Genomic DNA, 19,995 nt, shown 5'->3' with positions numbered 1-19,995 from the left:
GGATACCCCAGTGTAAGACCGCACTGTGTTCTAAGGACTGTTTGGAAGTTTGTGAATGATTCGGGAATATTCCTGAGAAGTTCTAAATCACTGGTTGTCAATGACAACACCTGCCATGAATAGTCTGCAGCTTCTTCTCTGCTGTCTGTTTTGATCATGCTTTACAAATGCATCTCATATACACATCCAAGTGACAAACTTGCACATATGAACATCAGAATGAGATTGAACCTTCTTGTTGTCGTTGAAGGTGGCTGAGGAGCTCACTCTGATGGCGACCTACTTACTCATGACTTTCTCCGAAATGCCTCTGCAGACTGAGTAAACTCTGCTCGTTTTTCTGAAGACCACTCAGAATGACCTGCCATTGACTATTTACACAATGCCTCTGTACCCAAAGAGAGTGCAACATGTCTGTACTGTATTCTACCTATGGTTTCTGCAGGTGGATGGAGTTACTAATGGTGGATATGCATAGCTTAAAGATTATATCCTCTTATATGATTGCATTATATTCTTTATGTTGCCACTTTTGATACCTGAAAAGCTCCTCTCTTCTGCTTACTGTCCTAAAGTACACTGGAGGGAATGAGATAAAGAAAAAAGCTGGATTTGCAGGAAATAATCCATCTCAATGTATTGCCCTTTACTAACACAGTGATTGTTGTAGAAGAGAAATGAACACGGTCAGTGTGCTGTGGAAAAAGAATACTGAAGAGGAACATTCAAAAAGAACAAAGAACGAAGTCTGGAACAAGATTTTTCCAGGATGATGACACTTAAAGAACCCATGGATGGATTCAGAGGGATTTTTCCTGGAAGTCAGCAAGGCGTTGTTTGTGAACAAGCATAAAATAGAAGAGGCTTGTAAATGATGTTGCCAAAGAACAGTTTTTGCTTAACCTGTTAGGAACCACGATGATCAGAAACTGTTTTACTTCTTTACAGAATTAGTAAAGACACCTGCTTCCAAACAAACAAAATTTGGGAACTGTAATCATTGTCTTTGCTCTTTTGAGTTCTGGCTGTCTTTGAATGTTCTTCCAACATAGCTGATGGATACTCCCCAGTGTACAGAAAAAGCCTTGTTAAAACAGACTGTAGATGAGATTGAAACAAGACCTCACAAATGATATGTCTCCTCTCTCAACCACACAAAAATCCCAAACAGGGGTCTAAACAGCGGCAGAGGAAGGCATTCAATGGTGTTAAAAAATAAGCGTGAAGTAAAACATAGCTGAATACAGAAAAGCCTATTAACTAATCAATCAACAACGCAAATCTAAAAGGCTGAACTTCCAGAAGACAGAAATTCAGAGTCAGCTGATGTGCACTGAATATAATGTTAATGGAACATTCACATTATTCACACTTATATCACCAATTATCAAAGCTTTTAAAAGAAGATATATTTGCCAGATGATTGCTCAGGTCCAAATTTCAAGGGAAATCTGTATAGAGCTTAAGATGCCTAAATATCTTCTGAGGATCTAGATGTGTGTCTAAGGGTAATAAATAATTTTAATGGGACTAACTACAACAAATCGAACTGCAATATGTAGATTTAACAAAGCACCAAACCCCATGAAGTGCAATTTTAACCTTGCTTCAACTTGGTGCAATTCCACTTCTTCCCTCCACACCACCTGGGCTGTGCAGACAAAGAGGCTTCTCCTGGTTTATGCTGCCCTCAGTAAAGCCACACTGATGCCCAACAGACATTTCAAAATAATTTCTAGGACAAATTGCTAATGTACCTTTTTATGCTTCACCATTAAACAAATGCCCTAATAATCTTCTCCAAATGCGACAAGATTTCATAGCAGAAAAACATGTCACAAACATTCATTCCTATTTTTGGGTCTTCTAAGGAGGTTTGTAAGAAGGTTCATTCATGTCCGTGTGTTACTATGCCCAAGTGAGCTCCTTTTCAAATGTGAACTGAGTACTGCATATAGTTTTCTAGGTTAAATGCAAATGCATCTTTCTAACAAAAACATATAAGCACATCTCTAGACCCAGAGGACGTCTCTTGTACTTGGGAAGACAGTTAGAAGAGTACCGTGAAGAAAAACAACCAAAGCTTTGCAGGAACCAACTTCAAAGGAGTCCCCTAACCAGGTGGCTCCTCAACACACTGACACAAACAACATGAGCACTAAATGACCAGCAGAAGCAAAGCCACAGTGCTGGAAGACAGACGTGGTTCAGAAGTGAGTGATGGGTCCCTATCTCGAGGAGTAGTAAGACTGAGTCTATGTCATGGATGGACACAAGCAGAAGACACTTTCTGTAACACATTCTCTACCTTTCCCCACCCTCTTCAGATAAAACCTGAAGCTCCCAGAAACCAGCATTTCCACCTTAGACAGTGTTGAATGGTCACCAGGAATTGTACCAAACAGCCCAGCCTAGCAAAACTAAACACAGATCTTGACAACTAAAACCTCTGGGTTATCAGCTTCTGAATCACAGCCTTTCACTGGGTGGGTCACACGTGGTGAGGACTTTCCATGTAAAGGCTCTGGGATGGAGTCTGGGTGCCATGGCTATCGTTCAAGCTGCCTGGGGGCTCTTGGGTTAAGCCTCACCTCTGGGTCCTGTAATGACAGGTCGATGGTGCTGTGTGAAAGCCGTTCCAAGGGAGGAGGTCTGCGAAGGCGAGGGACTGCTGAAACCAGACTTCTCTGACTTCTTTAATGTAGTTGGCGATGGCATTCCTGGCAAGAATGATTGATAAGTGCAATTTAATAATGCTAGGTCATGGAACGACAGCCTATGCATTGTGAAAGTGGGTGCAGAAGCAGCTAGATAAACTTAAAGGACAAATGAAATGATATAGAACAGCAAGCTGAAAGCTCACTTTTATTTGTGGTCTTTTTTTTTTTTTTAAGGCAAGAACAGCCATGGTTTGCTCTAAGCAATGAGAACTAAAAGGCAGCCATATTTTTATATTTTTCTTTTAAATCTGAAATATGGATAAGATGCAGCTTATTATTGCCACTGAAACCTACTCTGTTTTATTTTTAGAAATCTGTAATAGCTGGAGCATTTGGATTTTTACAGGCTTTTTATGAGTTCTGTCTTTCACTCACTGGTTTAGTAGATCATTGCAAATGGATCTTTTAAATGTGCTGCACGACTCAAGGCACAATTCGAGACTGAAGTTTTCTGAGTTCAAACTTTGCTTCTCCTTACTCTCTTGACTTCAAAGGTATTTGAAAGGAATATGTTTATGTGGCTCCCTTTTGCTTTCTTTTTTTTTTTTTTTTAAGGGTGAATGGTATTTGTGTCTTGATATTAGGAGCCACACTGGAATTATTTTAGAGTTGTTATTATGCCCTTGAACTGTATCAAAGGCTTCCAATGAAAATCAGAGTTAAGTTGCCATTGGGTGAAAGCTCTTCTGTGGACAGGCAGAAATGGTGTTATGGTAATATGACTGGATTCTTATATCTTGGAGAACAGCTCCTCTTGATATATCATATCAAGCTGATGGCACGGAAGAAATTAGTGGGCTGAATATATTACAACAGGCTCTTAACATCCAAGCCTTTTCTGCACGTGATTTATGCTCGGATGAAAGAATACTACAGCATACAGATGAAGAATATGTATGTGTGTCTTTATTATTCTCCATGTTTTTATAGTTCTAGAGGCATTCTGATTACCTGCACATACTCTCCAGTAGATAGAGTACATCAGACATTTTGCATATATCTATAGGGATACAGCAAAACAAAGGTGTGGGACAGCTGATGTTTCAGGTGCAAAAGCAAAATATCAAATGGTGTGGAAGCTGAACTTCCGCTAGCAGAGTCATTCAACCTAACTTGCAACTCTGTATTTTATGGAATTTAATTGTTAAAAAGTAAAGAGAGGCCTGGATAATATTATCTCTGGACAACATTATTCACTTTATATTTAATAACACTAGTGTTATAGTTCCTGGGATGTTGATTGTTGATGCAGGAGCCTTCTTGTACTTTATACGCTACGCTGCTGGGATCTGAATAGTTTCAGTGAGGTTTTGCAGTTTATATTTCAGAAAGTTAAATAAAGGAAGGGAGTGGTCAGAATTTCAGAGTTGTACTTGCAGCTTTCTGCCTCGAAAGTGCTGTAAGGGTTTGCTGTTGTGTTGGCTTTTTCCTCATAGCAAGAAAGATTGCTACTTAATCTTTTAAAAATAGAAGTGTAGAACTGACAATAGTCATATTGTGCAAGAAAAATACTGGGCTGAGGTTTTTCTTAATGTTGATCTTAAGGACTTTGGAGTCCAAAGGCAAAAATTTTGTTCAGTTGGGGGGTAAGAGAGGAAAGGAGACTGACAGATCTAAGGTACTTGAATGGAATATTCCAGTGCAGCCTGCTGAATTTCTGCTCAAAGGGAATGTTGGGAAATAACTTAATTATTGCTCTGTTTGACAAGGATAGCCCAAAGAAGCAATGGTTCTGCTGACCCAAATTTTCTTATGATAGAGAAACTGAGGATGAAAGCACTAAATTAGTGTTGTCCACAGCCCTAAACACAAAGTCAAGGGTCAGTGGCAGTATCTGTGCTTGGGGAAGGGCAGAAGGACGATGCAGCTGGCAGCAAGGCCATAAGTACATCTCCTCTGTGCTGGGCTTTGGAATGGGTTAAGTTTGCTCCCCAGGAAGCTTTAAATGTAGCAGGCTCCATCCCCCTAAGTGCAAAGTATTATGGACAGGACAAGGGACTATGCTCAGGAACTAGGGCAGTAAAACATGCCTGCTGTGAGCTGCTCTACCTCCAAGGTCATGTAGTACTCTTGTGCAGAGGCACAAAGCCCAGCACGCAGCTGATGGCTGTGCAGGCCACGAACAGAGACCCAGGAGTGGACATGAGTACCTGTGCTCTGGGCAAGCTCTGGAGGTCATGGAAGGAGTGAGATCTCCATGTACCATATGGTTCAGCTGGATCATGAACACTCTGCTTTTCTCCACATCCTCTAGCTGCAGTGTCATAGGAAGTATCATAAGCTTCTGAGAAAGTCAAGAAGCTGTTCCTTCATCACTGTGCTTTAAACATGCTTGACTCATCTAAAGCATGGCATGGGGAAAGGGCAGGAAGAATGGTAGAATATGGTTTAAAGCTGTACCAAGTTCATGTGCTTGTGTCCAGATGCTGGAACTTGAAGGGCTACAACAAGGCTGGCAAATGACCCTGCACTATGGCAACACAGAGCAGCATCATGTTCATATGGGGATGGGTTTTATAAGGTTGAGGCAGATGTATTCATGTGAAAATAGAGATTTTAATGTAACCCTATGTTGTAAAAATGAGTAGAAAGATAAACTGAAATACTGATAATTGGTTCCAGCTTATATTTGTTTGTTATCATCATTCTGGTTGCTGTTATTATGGCTACTTTGGTTGTTGTTATTTCAGAGTATTCTGAAATGTAGTGCTTTGGAACAGCCTAACTCTACCATGTTTGTTTGAGGTTTGTAATGACACATATTATTTTGAGTGATCATATCCATCAGATCTCAAGAAAAAAAAAAAGTAAATGGCTGCTTCCTAGTTCAGAAGAATATGCAAACAGGAGCTTAATTACATCACTTAATATTGACCAGGAGAAAGAATAAGATGAGCTTGCCAGCTCATTTCCAAAGTGTGTTTTGTCCTTTAAGAGGGGAGGGTATGACAGAAAGTTAGGCAGTGCAAAGCAATTAGCATCATTCACATTTTATGTTGCGCTAGCATGGTGCTCTAGCAGCAAAATTCAAACATTCTTTGAATGGGTTAATGAAAGAAGAAATACAGTCGGCATGCAAGAAAAAGGTTTCCAAGAACAAGCCAAAATATGTCCCATTCTTCTAAATTTATCACAGCCATGTCACATTATCCTTGAGACTGCCAGGAATGTCAATTTTTTTGAAATTTTAAAAAAAAAAAATCTCATTTAGCACCATATGTTTGGTTAATGTGCCTGATATATCCTGCGTATTCTTTAGTCCATCCATTTCTAATACTCATTTTCTCTTTTTTTTTTTTTTTTCCCCTTGCTAAGCCATATGTTACAATGCTGGTTATTCTATCGAAGCTCCTTACAGGAGCTGAGAATGAGAGCAAGAGAACTCTGGTTTAAATCACCCAGAAAATCTGGAATCCAATACTACAGTTCTCACTCTCAGGTAAGTGGTCTCAGCATTTGAGTTAGCTTTGTAGGTGCCCAGTGCCTGATGAAAATCAGGCCACATACAAGATGGCATGGTGGATTTTAACAACTGTGACATGGGGACTAAGATAGATGACTAAATATGCAATTAGGTGTTTAATTTCTGGCACCCATGTTTGAGACTCTTGGCTAGTTTTAAAGGTCTTCTGTTTCACACCCAATGAGTTTCAACACATTTAGTGGTCCCCAGTTTGCAGCTTCCCCTCCTGTGTTGCTCAGGAATGCAGGAAATTAAAAAGTTAAAACTGGATTAAAAAAGGATGCTGCTGCCTTGCACAGCTTTCCTCAGCATTGTTCCCAAGAGCTAATGAATATTGGGGACCACTGTGCTGAACACCAGCTTTCAGCTCTTCACGTGGCCCCAAGGAAGGGGTAGTGCCAACTCATGAGGACACCTCAGAGTCTCTGCTCTCTTCTGTCTCCTTTCTGGTGCAGGGCAGCAACAAATTACAATCACCCCCAACCAGTCTCAGCTGTGCTGGCCAGCGAATAGGGAATGGAGCCAAGGATCCTCCCTGTTCCCTGCCTCTTTCTATCCATCTGCTCCAAAAGCAAGGAATAAACAAGAACAGCCAGAACACAATGGCTGGGTAACCCAGGTGTGGTTTAAAAGTGTTTCTAACTACTCTGTGTAGAGGACTCTTGTCCAAATCACAGTCACACCTGGCACTTTCAGGAAATACAGATTTCATAATTCAGGTCTGAATCTCCTCTAAATGTTATTTAGAGTGCAAGAGAAGAAAATCAGACTTTGCCTATTTTCATCTTATGGCAGCTTTTAACTACTGAAAAAAATTGGAAAAATTAACTGCTAAATAAAAAAAAGAAAATAAAGGGATTTGTGGCATAAAACACAGATGGAAGGCTGAGTGGGTGTGCTACTTTAAGTTACTGTACTCGTGTTCATGTGATTCCAGAAGGATATGTATGCCAAACATATATGGTCTTAGCCTGCTCCATTCCCCCCCCCCCCACTGGACAGAGGGAACCAGATCAAAGACCATGATGGTGCTAAATGGAACAAGATGTGTACTTTTCATATTTTTTTCCAGAAGGAAATATTAATTTGACATTGGTTTTTCAGCTGAAAAGAATTTTAATTGCAGTACACAATAAGCAGAAAATTCAGACAACAATAATCTTGAAACTGTTAGCAACATTATATTTCTATCAAGGAACTTGGGTGCCTTTTCAACATTAGAGCTTTCTGAATTTTCATTAATTTGGCGTTTCCCTAAACACACACAAGTTATTTTGTTCATTCCACATCATGCATCACACCCTTCTGCTCAATGCATAATGCAAGCGTAAATGGGATCCTTGTCCTTGAGAGACTCTTGGTTACTGGAGCCATTGCACGGATGGTGAAGTCCCGCAGCAAGACTTTCCAAAACTCTGCACTTCGCAAACCTCCAGCCCAAGTTTAATCAGTGAACGCACAGGGGTACTTCATGTTCCTCATCTTCTAAGGGGCACTGGAGCATTGTGATGGTTTTAATTCCTCTACCTCCTTATGTTTGCCAGTACTAGAAATGCACCACATAAGAGTCTTCCTTGAGTACAGCTAAAGATCTTCAAATTTTCATGTGTGAAGCTGATATATGTATTTAAATGGACCAGAAAATGATGCGTGAGAATTAGATGCAGAAATCTTTCCCAGAACAAATAAATAGCTATGAACCTATTTTCCATACCCCTATGCACCTTACCAATGGAGGTACTGAAATCAGGATTAACTCTGATGGAGTGAATGGAGTCACAGCAGTGTAAGAGGAGAGCAAGCCTCCTTCTCTCCAAATCTACACCTGTTTCTCTATCTCTGTATATCCATCCAATTTCACTTCTTTAATTACTAACATGATTCTAACAGCACACAGCTATACAATAACTGCATCTCAAGACAGCCACATTGGTAGACCAGCTAACATTCATCTCCAAAGATGAATTTTGGATAATTACCCCCAATATTCCCAGTAGCTCTCTGCCACTAGACTCTTGATGGAGATTTCATAACAAAAAACTATGAATGAAATATAGTCTGGACCTTCATTCTCAAGGGACACTATGAGAAGGAATCACAGAAGCTCTGATATTCCCATGTGGACCATGAATTCAACAACATGCAGAACAAACAGATGATGCAGAAAACCCCAAGTTGGCTATTGAAGAAAAAAAACTGATATGTGGGAAGAATTTTGCAAGGAATTTTCATCCTTCTGTGCAAATTGTTCCAGCAATTTCACTGAAATCAGTTATCAACAGAAATGCTGATCAGCTGCTTTAATTTTTTTCCCTGGAAAATCCTTAATTTCAAGCTTCTTGAAATTTTGATGGCTATACTGTCAGTCATAGTAAGTCTGTTCTCCTTAGTGCTGAGCAAACCTTGTCATTAGCTGAGATACGATCACGCTAACTGCCATCCATCAGTTTGCTGTATTAGTTACTCCAGTATACACAAAACACAATGCAGATGGAAATTCACTCATCCTAATGAAGTGCTCTTTAATTCCTACGTTCTGAATGGATACTTGCTCTCCTGGTCGCATTCTGAGTTATCATCATCACTGATTAACTACCTACCAGTGAGTACCTCGCTTCGCAAGACTACATCCAGCTTAATAAACAGTGATTTTACAGCAGAAAAATGAAAGCTCCCCCTCTATCCACTTATCAAACTACTGCATATGCATCACCAACACACACAACCTCAGAACTCGACATCTGACAGATCATCAGGAAAACAGAGCTAATCTATCCATACCCATAAACATCATATCATAGGTGACTGCCAGATACTTAAGAAGCTATCCAAAAGAAATGTCACAACTCTTTTTCAAGACACTACAAAAGGAATGTTCCAAATAAAATAAAGCAAATGCACGTACAACTAAATGAGCCAAAGAACTTAATAAAAAGAGATTGATTCAAATGAAGACCAGAATGTTCAAAAAGGACCGAGAGAAAAGGAGGGGTGCCAAAGGCGCATTAAATGGATTCAGTTGCTTTAGGTTTCAAATGCTTTTGGACTCCTCAGCAGATTTTAGCCAAAAATGATAATTTGAGTTAGAACGAAAATTCTGATGTCTCTTAGGAAAAGGTTGAAATTTCTCTTCTGTGAACGAGAGCACTGCTTCATTTACAGAGGAGAAATGCCAGTCTGTTCTTATGGAAAAATCTCACCTAGGCAATTTTAAACCTGAACACTATGGTGTTCACCATTTTAAACTCCTACCCCATTAAAGTCTGCCTTAACTGGCTTGCTGACATGTTTCCATAGAGTGTGCATTAGCTTCTCTATTTGTTTCTGTGTTTACAGCATCATTGGGATAGGTTTAGATCTCTTAAGTCAGCCTTCCATCCTGCTTTGTCACTCAAGTGGTTCTTTCAATAACTAATAAACTGGTACTAAATATATTACCAATTTCTTCAAAATACAATTTAACAAGTTTTAAGATTTGAAAACTTTAATGAGAAGTGTCATAAACAGCAAGATACCAGTTCAATTTTCCCTGTGAGTTAATGTTATTTTCAATATAATTTTTTGCACTGTATAAATATATAAGGATTTAATAAGAATAAACCCCACCTTCTAATGACGTCTTTGGACATCTCATCTAAAATTCATGGCTACATTTGTTTCATTTCAAATGTTATCTGAGAGTTTCTCAGCATACTTGGCAGATTAGATATAGGAGCAGGGACAAACTGCAGCCATCCATAGGAGAATATACCTTTATGTGGGCGCTTTGGGGATGGAACATCTATAGCTGTGAGGCAAAAAACGCCATCATAAATTTGGATGGCATTTACAAAGCCCTCTAAAAAGTCTTTGCATATGATTATAGCTGAGGTATGATATTTTTGCAAGTAAAAGACCCAGAATAGATTTATGTTTCAACTATATCTTCCTGAGATGCATATGGATGCTAAATTGCAAGTGATACTAAAGGGAATTTTTGTAGCTAAAGAGTATGGAGTCAAATTTTCTGTGTTTTTTTTTTTTTTTTTAATTTGTCTGGTTCCCCCCCCATCCCCCACACACCCTCCCCTCCCCCGAATCATTTGCCCATTATTTGCATGCCATCAAGAGATCATTGGCTACCCAAGCTATATATAACAATGATCTCTGCTAAACGCTGAAGGCATGAGATGGAGATGGGTAAATATGGAGATTTTTTCAACCTGTGACCTCAGTTACTGCACGGTAATGTTTTAAAATGACTTTTATGATGACAAGACTGAGTTTGGCATTAATATAGGGTTTGAAATCTTAATCGGTACCCGCTGCCATTGAACATATGTTTTAATTAATAAAAGAGCTGTGGTCAGGATTGAAAATAGCTCAGGTAATTTACCTTGTACTGCAAAGTCACCTGATTTCTACACAATTTGAGGTCGGAGACATTACTCCAAAGAAAGAAAGAGTTGCAAACTGAATTCATGTGCATTGTACCAAACTGGAATGGATTTATAATTTGACAGGTCAAGAGTGTACTCATGGAACTGTTATGTACTACTACCCAGTGGTTCCTGGTACTTTCACAGGATGACTGCTGAGGTTAGACAGTCACAGGACTGAGCAGTCATCTCATTTCTCCATAACACAAAAAATAATTTGTAGCTGACCTACAGCTGCTGTGCTCTTTCACTGGAAAGTGTCCATTGCCAGTTGTATGCTGGGGAATGCCTGCTGGCATGGCACTGGTGACCTGGGGAAGGTTTGGGAGCTTCCATGCGGCAGAGACTTAAACTGCTTCGCAACGGATCGGCTGTCAGGCAGGTGAGATCAGATAGGTGAAACCAGCCTCATTTTTCCGCATTCCCAATGGCTTTAGGATTCTGGGAGGAACAAAGAATCTCCCTGGAAGAAATGAAATGTTCCCATCGCAGAGAAGGCAGAGCACAGCGGTTTGGCATTGGCATCAGTTCCAGAGGAGCTGTGTATGACCAGGCTGCCTGCAGGTCTGCTTGCATGATCTGCCCACCATCTCTCTCATCTACTGAGCAATTTAAAACACATCTGACAGAGAAGCAAAGGGCTCACAGGGAAAATGTCTCTGCAAGTTCCATGAGAATAGGCATGGGAAAGGCAGAGGTAACATTTAAGTGCTCCTTCCAGTGCTATCACTCTGACAAAGTGCTCAGCACAAGCTCCCTCCTTACTAGACACCAGATGATCCACACAAGAGAGACAACATGGTACCTCCCCCCCAGTCCAACACAAAATGTCTATGCACCGAGAACAAGAGCATTGGCATTGTTTGAATAAGCACACCCACCATGTAGTGCTCCGCGGTGGTCAGGGTTTCTTAGATATCCTAATTTTATAAAAGAAAGTAAAAGAAGAAAAAAGAAACAAGGTGAGAGAGAACACTATCATATTTTGTTAGCAAGCAGGATACTGTGTGAAATCTTGGCCCAGTGAAGTAATAAAGGGAAAGCTTTTCACTTTGCTTAAGGGAAAACTTAGGAGCAAATAGTAAAATTAGCAAAATACCACATTGCAGAGAAAGTGTGTGCATTTAGGTTCAATTAAGCTGTAGAAAGGAAAATGGCACTTTAGCTTACAAAAATGAAGGGACAGAGGGAGCTATCAGAAGCAACTTTACAGGATTGGTATGCATGAGGATGCTGCTTCACTGGACCAAGAGAGCTACAGTATGGGACAGGATTTTTCTTTTTATTAGACACTTTGCTAGATAGATTTGTTGAACCTCAGAAACTGCTGCTCTGGCATTATGAAATAATCGTACATAACTTGATCTCACGAGTGTAGGAACACAGAAAAATAGCCATGCCAAATCAGATTACAGGGATCCACCTAGCCCAGTAACCTCTCTCTGACAGTGGTAACTAACGAATGCCTAAAAAAAAGAGTAAAAAGACCAGGGAAAGCATACAGTGATAATTCCCCAAAACACTCTCCCAGCCTCCAACCATTTGTCAGTCAAGGACTTCTAGGACAGAGTTGAAATCACAGTAGTGAAGATACTAGAATCCAAATGCATAGATTTACATCCCCTCCCTCCTCCCTCGCTTTTTTTCCTTTTTTTTTTTTTTTCTGTTGGATTTCTACCCCCATGAGATTTCTACCAGTCACACAAAAAAGGTTTCACAGTTTGGTGCTGGCAAGTCCAGTGTTCTTGCCACTAACTCTGAATGAGCTAACAGCTTTCAAGCCCAATGATGTTATGTGTATAAGAGCATCCAACACTTTTTCCTATGTAAAAAAAAAAAAGTGACATGTGTGCTGAGGTGCTCTAAGAGAATATACTTTGGGAGATTTGATTTATTTAAAAAAAAAAAAAAAAGGCAAGAATCTGGCTGTAAATTGATATTAACATTTTTCAGTATATGTGTAAAACACATGTTTCAGAAGAATAGAAGAGAGAAACTGTCACTCACTGGGAAGCTTTAGAGCTATCTGGCTCCCTGGGAAACTGCATGCAACTATTCTGGTGTCCAAGGGTTTGACCAGTGAGTTTCCTCTTCCTGCAAAGAATGAATGCAGAAGTAATAGAAAGTCTGAGGGGGAAGATTTTAGCAAATGGCTAAAGATACTCCTATTCTGCCCACTCCAGCAGGTAGGAAGCAGGTGGTGGTGGAGGAAGAAAAAGGGTGGGAGATGAGAAATACCTACGTTCCCCTCCCAGGAGCTGGCACAGGGAAAGGGCAGGAGGCTAACCTAGCAGAGACTCACACCCTGGCAGCTCAGCCCTCTGAAATCCCTTTGTGATACTGCATTGACATGCAACGATGCCGACAGGTCACTGCAGTCCCAGCACTGCCACACAATGTCAGGACGTTCTGCTCTGATTCGCCGGGGGCTTGCTGTGAGTCCCTTTCAGGACGGAGCACTGCTCACCGGCACTTGGTGATTGAAACTCAGCACGCTGGGGTGGCTGAGCTTCATTACTGCTGCTCCCAGGAACAGAAAAACCCTGTATGCCCAGACAGCAACAGTGACTCCTTAAGCCTGTTGTTTTATTTTAGTATCCACTTTTCTGGGGAGTTTTTCTGAAGCTTTAATTTTCTAATTGAATTGGTGTCTACGTGTGAAATTTTCACTTCATTTATAAAAAGAATCAGTAAAAGTAGAGGTCTGGGAAAAAAATAAAAAGCTTATCCTTACATTTTTGATAGCATATTGACTTGGTAAGAGTCTAAAGGCAGGAGTGATATATTAGGGAGTCCCCTATAACTTTACTTAAAGCAAAAAAGAAAAGTGATGGAAAAGTTTTATAGAGGAGAGAAGAAATATAATTTTAAGCCTCTTAAAATTGCCTGAACTGTGAAATCAAGTAATGAACACTAGAAAAGGATCTGTCAGCTGGAATCAAAGCTTAGACTAGTCAGCATTTTCTTCCTAAACCTTATTATGGCAAAGATTTTTCATCTCTGCACTCTGTTCATCCCAGCAAATAAACCGACTTGACCTCCACCTGTTACTTGGTGAAGTCTGCTGTCATCTCTGACTAAACCCTATTCTTCCCTTCAAAGCCCTCTGCACCACTGAGAAGGTGGGAAGCCACAGCTGTGCACTGATTCGAGTGGAGACCAGTTCAGAATCAGACAGCGTTTCACAGCACAAATTACAAGCTACAGAGGAGGGGAATAAAACTAGGGGAGGAGGGGGGGAAATGTAGTGCCAATAAATTCTGGAAGGGGGCAACATTTTTCATCAATTTAATAATGAGGTTTTCATAGAAAGAAGTCCTTTTTTTGTGTGTGTGTGTGATATTATGACTAGCATGTGAAACAAGAAACATTTTGCTTATGTCATAACAATGAACCTGTGCTAACACCACATAGGAAGAAGCGAAGAACATAATGGAAGCTATTTGTGTTACTTTTCTAAGTTGAAGGCATGAACTGTTTTCAAAGAGGTTCAGCTCCAAATGCATGTAGGTTTCTAGGCTTAGAAACAAGTCATGGCTATAGAATATATCACTGCTAAATAATAGTAAAAAAATAATAACATTATGGAACACAGAACAGCAAGCTATGTCACAAGGAAAACCATATATCTACAGCAGCTACTTCTTCAAATAGATCATCATGACAAAAACATGTAAGAAGCTTTCTAATACAAAGGCATATCAGAAAAAGCCATTTCATACAAAGTTGGACTTCTCTGGGTGATTAATGCTACGTTCAACAAAGGAGACAGTGTCTGTCTAATTACATTAAATACTTATCTTCGAGGGATTGGCAGGGTGTTTCTGCTCAATGTCACTTTTCATGACAATGTAATGATAGATCCGTTTACTTACCAGTGCCATTAGCAAAAATTGTACTGTTTTCTCAACTGCCCTCATATCATGAAAATATTTGATTAACAGACTGTAGCTTATCTAATACTCTAAGCAACATATTCTGCATAGTTTTTGCTCTATTAAAAGAACAAGATTACAGCTTGTAAAAATTTTATTGCATTCACACACAAAAAATAAATAAATGAATAATGTGTGATAGTTCAAGTATCTTACTCGTTCACAAAACAGGTTTGTTTGATTGAAAATATTAACTTGTACTTAAATTATGAGGATTTGGGGGGGGGAAACAAGCAAACAAAGTCAGTACTCTGAGGCACTACTTCCCATCCAGTCTTTAGTTATTATTTCCTTTTCATTTCAGCACATCTTCTGAAACTTTTAATACCTTAGGGAAGAGGGAAAAAAAACAAGAAAAAAAAAAGAAAAAGCTTTCATTCCTTTGCTGAAAAATAGATATGGCCCAAGTCCCAGGTCTTTAAAATGCACCACATCATGAACTGACTCTTCAGAGTCATGCTCTGTGCCAACATACAGAGAACAATAAACCTCTGGAAGAATGTAGAGAGCAAAGACAGTTTATAAAGTTACAAGGTAATTTCATAAACCTATACTGAAGGGAAAGGCTGTGATGTAAGGTTCTAGCAGTCTATATCAGCTACCTGATATTTACTAACAAGGTTGAACTACTATCTGTTTGTCTCAGCACTCTTCATAATACACTTTTTAACGGATGGACAGGAAAAGTCAGCAGTGTGTGGCACAGATTATTTCAGAAATAGGACAAGACAGCTCACGGCAGTATCTGTTTCAAACCATGCTTCATCTTTCCATACGATCACATTAAAAGTCTATACTTAGGAACTACAATAATTCAAATCTAGTCATAAATCCTTTGAGGGGTAGATTTATATTTCTAAGTAAACTAGCAAATTTGCAAAACAAAGAATCCTGAGGAGGAGGTGTCACTGTCAACTGGTACCACGTATCATGCATCAGTTCTCTTCCTGGCGGCTTACACCTGTGCAGGAGAAGGCACATAGGCAGCTTCCTTCAACGAGGAGTTAGGACATCAACCCCATTTGGTTACAGCTCCTCACACTGCCATGAAATGGCAGCAGGAACGTACCCAAAATCACTCCTATTAGGCACAACTCGACACAGCAATGCAAAATTAACCCAAACTATCTTCTAAAAATCCCTTGCAAGTGACTCTTGCAGCAAGAAGACACCACAGCCAACTGCCACACAGGGCTCTCCAAATTAATAATGCATTTAGGATATTCATTCCCTGAGCTGTGAGGGTTTGGGGTGTGTCTGCAATTATCTAGATATACGTCTGACACATATTATCCTTCTATCAATGTCATTTCCCTCAGTAGCCAACAGATTATCAGCAGCTTTGTGATATTCCAGGTGTCAAAAGAAGAATTAAAACCACAACAATTGCACAAACAAAGGGACAAAAGAGGGGATACATGTTTCTGAGCCCTGCACATCAATTTAATATGTGCAGCTGACAATGATGCAAATGTCCTCGGGAGAGAGGCAGCAAGATCTGTGCCCAAACATACACACACCACCGTCAGCAAGATGGCAGGGAACAGAAGCAGTAGGATTCCCAGCCCAGGACACATGCCTCAGCAGGCAAAGCAACCCAATGAAACAATCCTCTGGTTGGGGAGAATTTTGGAAGCACCTGATATGGAAAAGGGCCCTAAACAAGCCAGATGGTGCTTTTAGCTGGCAGCAGAAAGTAGGAGACAGCCAAAAACATTACAGCATTTCCCCAAGAGGCCAGCAAATCAATTTTTAACCTTTTTTTTTTTTTTTTTAAAGTGATGCTATGGATATCAAAATAATGCATTTAAAAATCACTAATTTTATGAATAACACACTTAAGAAGGCAACAATTGAAAGAGATGAGAAAGCAAGGGATTTTCACTTTCCCAGGGTAGCTGTGAATTTGACATCAGGTTTCTATTCAGGCGCTGCCACTATCTACTCTGCATTAAGTGTCAGGTTTTGTTCAGGGTTTTCCATGTAGCATTAAAGAGAAAAATCCTGCAGAAGTAGAAAATCACAGAATACCAGGTTGGAAGGGACCCCAAGGATCATCTGGTCCAACCTTTCTTGGCAAAAGCAAGAGAAATAGCACTGAAAAATCAAAATAGCACAACAGTTGAAGGAACATGGGAGAAATTATGTTTGTAAGACTGCTTTGCCCTCACAAAACCTGTGTTTCCCCCACCAAATTATTTGCTTTCTTAGATGCTGATTTTAAAACAGAGGGCAAACAATTCATTTAATACTTACAAGTTCCCATTTGGTTAAGGATTTGCATAAGAATTACAGCTGGTTTGAGGGTCTTTTAATTATTAACACCTCCAAATGGCCAGAATTTGCAATTCCACCTGGATGACAGGACTCTTTTCAGGAATCGATTTGATGTCAGGTGTCAAAGCTTTACTTTGACAATCAGAAGCAGCTCCTTCCACAGCATGTTCAGATTAGGTGTGGCTGAGGAGCTTTCACTCAAGGAATGAAAAAAGATGTAGGTTGTAAGGACTGGAAGGGCAGAGTGAGGCAAAGGAGTCCTAAAACAAGTGGTTTGCTTCAAAGGGGCACCTCACACCCAAGACTAGTCAAGTTCAAAACAAGACTCAGGATGATGCTTTATTTGCTGTTATTTCGGTTAACAGTATAGGCAAGTCCTATGACAGGGTTAAATCTGGACTACATCCAAAGTGCTCTCTCCTGTTCAGAGCAAGGTAGTACATTAGTGTGCTGCATCACAGATAATACTCCTGGAGATAAACCTGGGCTGCTGTAATGAAAGGTGACGTTACACGAAGTGCAGGTCCATACATTTATATTTTTCAAATCTCATTGACTGGAAATCCTTACTTTTAAAATAAAATATACTTATCTCCTAAAAAATGGAACTCAAGACTTTGTCTCCAGCCCTTGCTGATATAAAATAGCCCCATTCTTTTCAAGAGTACTGCTCTTGGACATGAGGACTACATCTCCCTTTGTTGGCTTTTGGGGGTTCAAAGATCTGCACGCAAATCCCAGTGAGGCAAATGAAGACTGTGCACAACACAGTAAAGCAGCCTATAATTTTCCAGCTATTTTTAGCAACAGGACCTCTTATGTTATGCCTTTTGGTGTTTATGACACTAAAAATAGCAGCAACCACTGATGTAAGATAATAGAAGCAAGGATGATCTCACTGGGGCTGTGGGCTGGGCAAGAGTGGTGTGGGCAAGAAGAGGTGGAGGGTGCTATGGGTTACCTGCTCTCCCTTGAGTGAGACACCAGTGAAACCAGAGCAAGACTGCAGCCAGTATACATGCTAGATGAAGATGGTATTCACTTTAAGTCTTTGTGAAGCTGAAAAATGAAAGAAAACTAATAGAATTTAACTAGCATCCCTAATTTGCCTGCAGTGTCTTGATCACAGCTACTCAGCTGTATAGAGTAGTGCTGCTTTCATGCTGTGAGCTCTCAGGTTATGGGTCAAGATTACAGCTTACTCACTCTGGGTGAACAACACAGCTGCTATCACAGCACATATACATTCCTGGAGGTATAGGATGGCTCTGCAACCACTCAACCAAATTGTTACCTTAGCTAACAGGCTGCTGGACAGATTTCTCTGCTTTCCTATGCTCATTGACTGCTGCGGTCAAAGTGTTGGGGCAGCACTTAAGTTAAAAGAAAGTAACCAGGGAATGATTTATTCACTGCTTCTGGCAGTAAAACAAAACAAAACAAAACCAAAACACAAAACAAAACAACCCACAGAGGAGCATCAAGCAAAATGATCAGGCCACAGACAAAAGAAGTGGTTCCTCCTTACATAGCACTGAGTAACACTGGATCCTGCTGCCACAGGAAGTTGTAAAGGTTGAAATAAAGAATGGGATAAAAACAACTGAGCACATCCTCCAGAAGAAAACTCCACTGAAGGCTGTCAAACACAAAGATGCAAATAGAGCCTTTGGCTCATAAAACCAAGCTGTTTGCTGCCAAAATCTGTGAAGCTGTGCTCTGAAAAACATCACTGGATGCCTGTCCTGCTGTTCCAGTCTTTCCCTAGGTGTCCACTACCACTCTTCTCAGAGGCGGCAGGCTAGGCTAGGTGAAAGAGCCATTTTTTTTGCTGCCTGTGGGCAGATCCACAGTTTTGGTAGGCTGGAACGTGCTGTAACTGGCAGCTGAGAAAGAGGAAAACTGCAGCAGATATCAGGCTCAATGAAGTTAAGTTCTTAGGATTGCTCTTCCTACTTGGTGCAGAACCAGGGGAACATCTCAAGTCAGTGTGGCAGACACAGTGTGGGAAAGGAAATGAAAAAAAGAGGTTTAATTTGGTCTGCTTCCTGGTCTACTTTCCATCTACTCTTCCATCTACTCTCTGTCCCTTAACACCTCTCAAGGCACATTTTACCTTTGAGTGAAAATACCTCCTTTAAAATAAAGCCTGTTTTCCTCCTCTAGAGCAAAGATCAAAACGTGTGCGCAGAGTACAGTAGCCGCACTGTGTGCCGCATGGTGGAGTGATGGTTGTACCGGGAATGTTAATAAACAGTGCCGAGAGCAGAACTTCTGCATAAGAAAAGGGTGTATGTTACATCTCTCCCCCTCTCTCCTGTCTCATGCAATATTTACACAGCTGTGCTTTGTAAAATGTGTAGGGGAGTTTTTTATTATTATTTTTTGGTAATTTATTTATCTAAGATAGCCCAGCATCTGTTTTGCGGTGAGCTTCTTTCACAAAGTTTCACAGTTGCCTTGACTGATGCAAAAGGAGGTCATGGGCCCTACTCAGTGATCCTAAAACCATTTGTTTCAACCACTTAGCCATTCCATTTGCTAATTTGTGTCCTCTTCTGTGTTTTTGGTTTGTCCTCTGCCTGGAAATGGGAATCCCTTGGGGAACTGAACTGGCTAAGTGTGTATTTTAGTTATCTGTTTTATAAAATGCAGAGATGCAGAGGAATTTGCAATAATATCCATCATTTACTGGCTCTCAATATGTACTGTATATTGGCTCTGAAGGGTACTAATATTTTTCAGCTGCCTCCAAAAAAAAAAAAAAAAAAAAAAAAAAAAAAAACCCAACAACAAAACAACCCACAATCCCCCCCTTCTCCCCAACAAACAACCAAAAACCCCAACCAAAACACCCCAGAGTTCAATGCAGTCTATGCAGTGGGTCCTTTCCCATGACTGCCTACACAGGTGATGAAGACTTTTCCTGTGTTCTGAAGAATTAATAAGCCTGAACATTTCTGTACCAGCTGCTGATCTCAGCTGCTAAGACAGCACATGATAGGAATAAACCATTTCCTAACCAAGATCTAATCTATGGAAGAGTTTATAGATCCTAGTCAACATCCTGAATTGGTCCCAAAAGCAAACAAGAAAACTAGTTCAACTTTTGGAAGACAGGTACAATACTTTCAATGTGTTTCATCTTATTTGGTAATTAGGCAACCCCATGCTGCACTATC

General features: G+C 40.2%; 1 protein-coding gene across 5 annotated transcripts in view; it reads right to left on the bottom strand.

Moving 5' to 3' along the window:
* Positions 1-19,995, bottom strand: part of NFIA (nuclear factor I A) — a 246,013-nt gene that overhangs the window by 44,102 nt on the left and 181,916 nt on the right. For 3 of the 5 annotated variants that reach the window (XM_054384297.1, XM_054384294.1, XM_054384296.1), the window contains exon 7: positions 2,592-2,720. The exons of 1 other annotated variant lie outside the window; for it this stretch is intronic. In XM_054384297.1, the coding sequence (XP_054240272.1) occupies positions 2,592-2,720 (129 nt within the window). Of the gene's footprint in view, positions 1-2,591; positions 2,721-11,482; positions 11,522-19,995 lie in introns of all 5 variants that reach the window. One more of the 5 variants, XM_054384295.1, reaches the window with a different exon arrangement.

Source organism: Indicator indicator, chromosome 10 (assembly GCF_027791375.1).
Source record: "Indicator indicator isolate 239-I01 chromosome 10, UM_Iind_1.1, whole genome shotgun sequence".
In the NCBI taxonomy this organism is placed as follows: domain Eukaryota; kingdom Metazoa; phylum Chordata; class Aves; order Piciformes; family Indicatoridae; genus Indicator; species Indicator indicator.
Note: the sequence above shows the minus strand (reverse complement) of the source record. Positions and strands in the feature narration are given on the sequence as shown.